Raw genomic sequence first — 8,946 nt, forward strand, 5'->3', positions numbered from 1 at the left:
ATAACATAAGCTTTTCGAAAACCAGAGCACGTAAAAACCGGTTTCAAAGGTTTTTACGCGTGGAAAATGTAGTATGATAAACGGACCATTTTCCGGAAAATGTTATACATTTCATCGGAAAATTCGGTCCGAAAGCTCCCTATATCGATGTTTCATAGGGCCGATAGGTCGAGAATAATATCGCCGCCCGATATCGAAGTACTAGAGAGCCCGATTGATCTAGACACCTTTTGACATCGATTTCAACTTTGATTTAGGCTCGAAGTGACATACCATCTTAAAAATTTTTTAAGTTCAGTTGAGTTCTCCCTAGAAATATTTCGAGCTTGTGTAAGATGTTTACAGTGGATGCAGGTGCAGAATCAGTAGTACCTAACGAGACTCCAGTAAATAGCCAGTAAGTAGATGGCAGTCCTGGCCACAAAACAGGATGATTTTAAGACTTTAAGACTTTTTGGCACATGTGACACATGAAAAACACAAGATACCATAATCAATCACCGATATATAATGCAGATTCCACGAGCAGAAGCTGGTGGAGCACTTTTGCCGGCAGACGCAGCTGCTCAAGCTGGTCCAGGGCTCCTCTGGCCGGTTTGTGGCGAACTATAGAAACACCCGGCGGCCGGAGGACCTGCTGGCCCCCATCCAGTTGCGTCTTGACTTCGAGTACCTTCGCCTGCTCGAGATCTCGCCCAAACTGCTTCAGCTGATCGTCGAGGAACCGCTGCAGTTCCAGGAGGCCGTCCGGTACTCCATTTACGGCCTGGTCAGGCAACATCTCAAGGACGCCGGCCTGAAACCCATCGATATCAACCAGCTGCACGCCCATTGGCGCCTGGTGGGACTGCCCCTCAGCCCGGGCCTCCAGTTCGAGCCGCGGGATCAGTCGCTGCGCCTGGGCTTGTCCCAGGTTCAGGGCATCCTGGCCGCCTTCACGCCGCAGGAGACACTGGTGTTAGTTCCTTAGTTTGCACCTGTCCCGGCAGAGAATAGCGCAAGTCCCTAAAACCAGTTTGTCTGCTTGTCGTTCCCTCTAGTCTCCTAGTTTTCCTAATCTTTCTTTCAAAATTCTTAAGCTATCTAATATCTATTATTCCAAACGGTTCAAAGATTATTTTGGAATTTAAGTTTTGAGTTCTTAAACTAACCGCATTATATTTATTTAACTATTCCTTGCTTCCTAAGTCTAATTCTCTTTAACTATTCCATACTTCCTAAGTCTAATTCTATTTAAATATTTCTTGTTTCCTTAGTCTAATTCTATGACGAGGTCAATAGAAAATTATAAGTTTTATTTTTGGGAGTATTGGAAACTAAACAAAATACTTTGGTTATGGGGAAGATTATTTTTTAGGTATTATTTGAAAACATACTAACCGAATATGTTCTTTTATTTTATTTTATTTTATTATATTTTTATTTTCTTTAATTATAAAACACGAAGCTGCTAACCGAAGAGGCACACTTATTTTTTATTATTTTCCACATACAGCCTGCAATCGATTTGGTACTGCGGCAGCGGCTGTATGCGCAATGCCATACAGACCACCTCAACGGATGGTATGTCCTGTAGGCTACGATCTCACAGAAATCCCAACCAAGCATAGTAACCACATTGTGACAAAATTAATAATCAGTCATTTGTGTACTCCAACAACCTTCATTGGCATTACCCACAGAATCCATCAAATTATTTCCCACAGAATCCCATACCATTATTGGCACGACCCATTCCATATATGTATGCACTTCCCAGAGAATTCTGTAGATCTGTTCGGTAACGGATTCTAATTCCCTCTGCTAATATCTTTCAGCTCCCTTGTGTTCGGGCTGCTCGCGGCCCATGAGTGAATACCAAAAGTTGCGCGTCACCGAAACCTTTCGAATCCTGGCCATCCTGCCCAGCTCTGCAGTACAGACACCTCGAACAACGGGCTGCCTACATCGCCCTAAACTAGTCCGCCTAAGAGGTGAGCACCATTACTTAACTACATTTTATAGTTTTAAACAAGAAAATTAAAGCACCCATATGTATAAATTAAACTAAATATAATAAAACAAAGTAAACGTATGATTTCTGTCAAACTAATCAACCCAGAATTGAAATATTTTCCAGACATGTTACATTATTGAAAAAAAAAAATTTCTTTGCATTTTAAAATTGATTCAATTCCGTCTAATAGCTCACGCCCACGACTGTGACTTAAAGTTAGGATCTAGCTATCTCATTACTTGCTATTTCCCTGGATCGTCGACCACCTATCAACTGGAAGCATGCCATCTAAGAGGCATCTAGAGAAAAGAGGCCGCCGTCGCCGCAATGTCGTTCAGCTCAACGATTTCTTGCGCGGCGATGACGTGCACTTCCAAGAAACAACACCATCTTCCAATCAGTCCCAGGTCCATACCAATGAATCCAATGGAAACGCTCAAAACGCGAGCTCCATAGGGTAAGGTTCCTAATTTGTATTTACAGATATGTACGAATATATGCATATCCTAACTCCTAATTCCTAGCACCATCCCATTGAGTGGCCTAGTCGAGAGCGATGTGACTCCTGTTGTGACAACACAGCAGAGCGATGATCATGAGAAGGCATCACCTTCAGTGCAGAAAAAAAATGTTAAACCAACTGTGAACGTCTGGCTATCGGCTGGGGAAAACACCCAGCCCGATGGCAACTATAACGTGGATACAGAGGAGTATCCGGATTTGGGAATGCGTTCGAGGCGGTGCAAGCAATCGACACCACCCTCTCCAAATTTAGATCATAATGAAGCCATCTCTTCGCCAAATGGTCAGCGTTTTCGAGGTCGTCGCGGTCGCACTATCGATCCGCCAGTTCTGGCTAACTTCCTTCCGGAAGCGGTGCTTCCCACAGGGGCCAACAACAAGCAGCAAACTGTGGCCAAGTGGGTGGCGTCAGTGCGTCCTGGTGACAACGATCAGACACTTGGTTCTACTCCAAGCAAGATCAGTCTGCTGAAAAGGGATTCTGCCCAACAACACGAGCGAAATGCTGGCCAGTCCCCTCAGAAGGAAAAGAAAAGTGCACCAAAAACTAAAGAGCAACAGAAAGATACTGGTACTGCCAATCAGCAGCAGCAGAAGTCTCCTGACATTGTCCCACAGCAGCAGGGAAGGGGCTCAGCCAGTCCTTCAGCAGAGCAGCAGAAAAGTCCTATTAATTCTATTTGGCAGCAGCAGAGGAGTTCGGGAAATGCTCGCCAACAGCAGCAGAGAAGTCAAGGAAAGTCTTCCCAACAGCAGCCGAGGAACTCAGCTTGTTCAGTTCAGCAACAGCAGAAGAGTACTGGACATACTTCCCAGCGACAGCAGCAGAATCAGCAGCAAAAGTCTCCTGGCAAACTTCATCAGGAAAACCCGAAGAACCCTTTGAGTCCTGCCAAGCAGCAGCAGCCGGCGTCTTCTAGCAATCTTTTGCAGCAGCAGCACAAGACTCCTGGCAATGCACCGCAGCCGCAGCCGACGTCTTCTGGCAATCCCATTCCGCAGCAGGCAAAGTCTCCTCGCAATCCTTTGCAGCAGCCGCAGAAGTCTACTAGCAATCACATGGAACAGCAGCAGAAGGCTTCTGACAATCCTTTGCAGCAGCTGCAGCAGTCTACTAGCAATCACATGCAAGAGCAGTCGATGTCTTCTGGCCAGCCCTTGCAGCAACAGCCAAAGTCTCCTCGCAAGCCTTTGCAGCACCCGCAGAAGTCTAGTGACAATCACATGCAACAGCAGCAGAAGACTTCTGGCAATCCTTTGCAGCAGCCGCAGAAGTCTACCAGCAACAACATGCAACAGGAGCCGACGTCATCTGCCCATCCCTTGAAGCAACAGCCAAGGTCTCCACGCAGTCCCATGCAGCAACAGCCGAAATCTCCTCGCAATGTTTTGCAGCAGCCGCATAAGTCTACTGGCAATCACATGCAACAGCAGCCGACGTCTTCTGGTAATCCTTTGCAGCACCAGCCAAGGTCTGCCTTGCAGCAGCGTCAGAAGAGTCCTGGAAAGTCTTTGCAACACCAGCAGAAAGGTCCTGGAGGCACTTCTCTGCAGCAACATCAGAGGAGTCCTGTCAGGCAACAGCAGCCGAAGAGATCCGGCAATACCTTCCGCCAGCAACCGAAGAGTCCTGCCAAGACACCGCGTGATGACGAACACGTTTCTTCGATCACAGTCCCCGTCCTCACCGATCAGTCCAGCCAGCAGCCAACTCAGCCGACTCCATATTCTGGCAACAACAGCGCCGACTATGAGGACGATGACGTGGTGCCGCCGACACCAATCTGTCAAAGCCAAAGGCTCATGTCGTGGAGATTTCCGCGCAGCAACAATAACCTACGGCTGGTGCGAAGCCTACAGTCGATAAGCCAACAGTTTATGCAGTCCTCGCCGGAGGAATCGCAGGAGGAACAGGCGGTGCCGCGCCAGCTGCAGGCATATGTACAGCAGCAGATAAGCCCGCACCAGGTCAAGCGACTGCCAGCAAACCAGCCAATCCGTCACATACGACAGTTGGCCATGCGCAGCATGTTGAACTGTAACGCTCAGGAGTTCCGGCCAAGGCAGCACCGTGTGGCCGGCGGATCGAATCAGCAGTCGCGAATGGCCTTGGGGCAGCCAGGAGAAGAAGTACAACGAGTAGACTCCTTATCCCGCCCGTCCAGATTGAGCGTAAGTAATACTGCATGTAAGAATCCTGTTGTAAACATCTACCCTTCGAAACGACAGAGAAGACGCCGTCGCCAGCGATTCCTGCGCTCCTTACATAGTAATTCATCGCATCAGTTGCTCACGCGCACACCGAGTGTTGGACTGCTGCCCACACCCGTGATTCAGCCCAGATGCAACTGTAGTGCACCGGTTTCGGCCCCAGTATACCAATGCACTCCTGCAACTGCACCGCGAGCGCAAACTCTACGGCAACCTCAGGCGCAACCCCTACAGCAATCGCTGCCGCAACCCGTTCAGCAACCCGTTCTGCAACCCCCACCGCAATCCATACAGCAATCCCAATTCCAATTCCAGTCCCCAACCCAACTCCAACTCCTGCCCCAAACGCAAGTCCAGGTACAACCATCAGGCAGCGTACCAGTCCAAGTGATGATACCACCAGAAACGATCAAGGTAAATACCGGCAACAATCCGCCGCCCTTTATCTTATACAATCCGCAATCGGGGAACATTTGGAGCCACCCGACACCACAGATTCCCATCGAAATACAGAGCAGGAATGCCAGCCAGTCGGTTTTTCGGCTTGCCAGCCTCCCTTGCACTGGTGTGGGCACCCCCAATACGGATTTCTTTACGGGATGGTCAACCCCCAGCCCGCCCCACCACAGCCCGAACTGCCTCCCGTCCAGTATTTCCGGGCCGAGCCAGTTGCAGTGGTCCCATACCCTCAGTTCGCCCCCGCTGTTGGAGGACCACCAGTTGCAGGAGGAGCCGCTGGAGTCACGTATCTACCAAGACGACGACCTATTGTACAGCAGGCCCCTCTTGGATATGGACCGAGAGGATACCCAGTCGGAGGAGGGCGAGGAGGAGGAGTATCAGGAGTACCAGGAATATCAGGAATGGGAGTGCGGATCGGGGTGTCAGTCGGAGTTACAGGCCTCTCAGCCGCCGCTCGTCGACGGGCCTCACGGCGAGCCAGACGCCGTCATCGTTGAGGACACAGGACCATCGCTTGAGCGTCACCATATATTCCGTGCCCCATCGCAGCACGGTCAGGACTATCCCAAGCCAGATTTGAACTGCGTGCCGTCCAGCATTAAGAAGCTATATCACCTAATTTCGTCGCAATATTCCGACTACTCCTTTGTCTACGCACTTAGTGCTCAGCTCAGCCAAGATTGCGTGCCCATGGACTGCTATGTTTACATGAAGATGGTGCTGCTGGCCAGCATAGTGTCGATTGAAACCGAGGAGGTGCGGGCTCCCATTGCGCTTTGCATCATCGCTACCGACAGCCTTATTGCAAATCACCTGATGAACAAAGTGGGCCAACTGGCTCCACGTTTCCTGGGACCTCACGACTATGGACTGCACCCGACCTTCAGTGCCTTGCCCACGCGCTTCAACTGGATAGTGGCCTGTCCCTTGCTGATGGCCCAGCAAGGTGTTTACTACGTGGGAGACTGGACTCGCCTTACCAAGGATCAGGGATGCCAGCTAGAGAAGTGCATCGAAAACGGAGCGGTGCCAGTGCCACAGCTGCAAATCGATCAGCCCTTGGAGGCAGCCGTCTGGACGCACTGGCAGCCGGAAAACTCCAGCAATCAGACCCTCGTCCTCTCCAAATTGTGCCCGTAAGATGGAGAAAACTTTGAAATTCGCTTGTAAAAGATAATTGTAAAAGATAATTTAATTTGACTAATTTTCCAGAATATTCGGCCTGCCCATTTACATGGGTGATCAGGTCAGCGAGAGCCTCTGGAACTTAATAATCCACCAGCATAGCGCAGAGGGACAACTTAATGTAAACGATGGCTTAAACATTCACGAGGACGACATGCGTATGCTTATCCATCTGTTGCACCAGCGCAAAACCACCTTCAGCGATGGGGCCCAGCGGATGTTGCAAAAGTACTACGTAATCTCCAGGAAGGAGCGACCGAGTAAGTCGATCAAAGAAAGCATTCTGAGGATTTTCGATAATTGCTGTGCTCTTCTAATTGACGACCACTCACGAACTGCATTCCTCTACTTTTCAGCTGTCTTTTCCAGCAAGACGTACATTGTACTTAAGCAATTCGCCGAATCATTTGCCAAACTGGCCCTACGACTGGAGGTCCTTGAATCGGACGTTTGTGTAGCGATCTTCCACTGCGAGCACTTTGTGCAGCGTGTTTTCGGGACCAACGAGCAACTTGCTCCGCCGGCGGTGATCACCTTCAGTGTGATCGCCCGCATCGATCCGTACATGAATGAGTTCGCACGCTGGCTGCTCCAGTATCTGGATCGCTATGAGGACGAGGACCTGGGAATACAGCCGGACAAACGGCGACGCACCGATAGCTGGGGCATGCCCTAAGCAATTGGGGGAAAATACTATACTCTTTAGTACTACTCGTAGATTTATGACCAGTGCTCACTGAAACATTTTGAATACGTTTTTGTAGTTTTATACACATGAATTTACAACATTTGTGTTTGTAAACAAAATTGGCCCTGGGCCCAGACAATACTACCTCAAATGTATTCACTATTTACGTAAATCGAACTGCCTGAAACGTTCTCAAGCAACGTCAAAATTTGTAAACATCACTTTTCCACACCTTTCCACTTGATTCATTCGGTATATGTTTTGTGTATATCGCCTAGCAATCGCGGATAGCTCTTAAAGTTCTATGCGCGATAATCAAAAGCCTTCGTTTGAATAATCTTGTATCGGTCTGTTAAATGCTGTTAATCCAACCAACTTTTTGTCATCTTTCGGAAAACTAAAATTCTCGTTGGTAAAAATATGTAAATTAAATGTGTGGCCAAGAGAATACATTCTTTTTATTCATACGTCTATATATTATTAATGTGATAACGGAGAATATTTCTCGGGATAAATTCAAACCTGGTATTAGCTTTAATACAAGCTGTGAATAGTTGTTAAAGCCCTATTATTTGTAAAGGGCTACAAAACTTTTTTTTTTGAAAAATATTTAAATTAAATGTGTGACCAAGAGTAAACATTTTCTTTTTATTTATAGACCCTAGATATTATATAATGTGATAATGGAGATTATTTTTTAGGACATATTTGAACCTGATATTAACATTAACATGCTGTGAATAGTTCTTAAATATTTTTTTTGTATACCTATAAATTTAAGTTCCTTAAAGAAGGAAAAAAATAGATTGTCGTGAAAATTTAATTTAAAAAAAAATACTTTTAAAATCATGAAAGACTATGACTATTCCAGATATTGGTTGTAAACAATATAACATCATTTCATTTTTTTTATGAAAATATGTAATTGATGTAATTTTTTATTGATTTAATCAATCTAACCTTTTGGTGTACTTTTTGAATTCCCCAATATTTAAATTCATTAGGAAATGAAACCAAATTTTGTAGAAACAAAATATTAGTTTAAGACCTTTTTTACCTTTCTTAAGACACCAGAACTGTGTTTTTTTTTTACTTATAAAAATAAAACTCATTTGTTTATCTAAAAAACAATTCTTTTTATTAACTAGCTTGTATTGTTACACATTTTTATAGCTATTTCTAAGAATTAGTTTCATGTTTCTCAGTTTCTGTTTTGCTTTTGATTATCCTTTCCAGCTGCCTGAGCAAATCGTTCAATTCAGTTTTAGTCTTGGGCGCAGTGATGGGCAAATAGTTTGTCCCCATACTCTCAATATAATTCTTCCAATTATACATATATAAAAATATATGGTATATTTTTTATAAAATATAATAGGCATACACAATTGTAATGTTAATAGGTAAATTCACGATGAAACTTCAAGTGTTCAGGAGTCATTTTGGTTGTTACATTTAAATCGTTATACAATTTGTATATGTATATCGTTATAGTCTAGTGTTTATGATATATATGCGATCGTATAGATGTTTGACCAATAATAGCAGGGCTCCAAAAAGTTGTGCGAGAAATGAAGAAACTGCCAAGGGCGATTGGAAATTACTATCCACAAAAGAAAAAAAAGAAGAGTTCCGTAATATAGGCACACTGTCACTATTGGTCAAAGCACTATAAGGATATCCATATGATTAGGATTTATAATGGCGGTGTTAGTAGCATGGGGCTGTCCTTGATTTACATTCATTTCTAAACCTAGCGATAGAAAAATAGTTCTTAACAAGAATATGACAAAGTAAAATGTACATACATTATATAGTTCTATAAAAAAATACGTTCTTGACTTTGGTCCAGTACTGAAATCTCGGATTTCGTTAGTTCGCCAAA

The 8,946-nt window shown here is 45.4% G+C and overlaps 1 protein-coding gene across 2 annotated transcripts; it reads left to right on the forward strand.

Moving 5' to 3' along the window:
- Positions 1-227: 227 nt before the first annotated feature.
- On the forward strand, positions 228-7,869 carry LOC119558220 (serine/arginine repetitive matrix protein 2-like). Of its 2 annotated transcripts, XM_037871533.1 has the most exons (7): positions 259-397; positions 1,818-1,973; positions 2,187-2,453; positions 2,521-4,690; positions 4,748-6,327; positions 6,404-6,636; positions 6,733-7,869. In XM_037871533.1, exons 3-7 carry the CDS (start codon positions 2,278-2,280, stop codon positions 7,050-7,052), a joined length of 4,479 nt encoding a protein of 1,492 aa, XP_037727461.1. In that variant the 5' UTR covers positions 259-397; positions 1,818-1,973; positions 2,187-2,277; the 3' UTR covers positions 7,053-7,869. The 2 variants fall into 2 exon arrangements, with proteins under 2 accessions (XP_037727463.1, XP_037727461.1); XM_037871535.1 differs by lacking the exons at positions 2,521-4,690; positions 4,748-6,327; positions 6,404-6,636; positions 6,733-7,869 and adding exons at positions 517-957; positions 1,496-1,563 and having other exon boundaries at positions 228-397; positions 2,187-2,438.
- The last annotated feature ends 1,077 nt before the right edge of the window (positions 7,870-8,946 follow it).

The sequence above is a fragment of the Drosophila subpulchrella genome, chromosome X (assembly GCF_014743375.2).
Source record: "Drosophila subpulchrella strain 33 F10 #4 breed RU33 chromosome X, RU_Dsub_v1.1 Primary Assembly, whole genome shotgun sequence".
Lineage (NCBI taxonomy): Eukaryota > Metazoa > Arthropoda > Insecta > Diptera > Drosophilidae > Drosophila > Drosophila subpulchrella.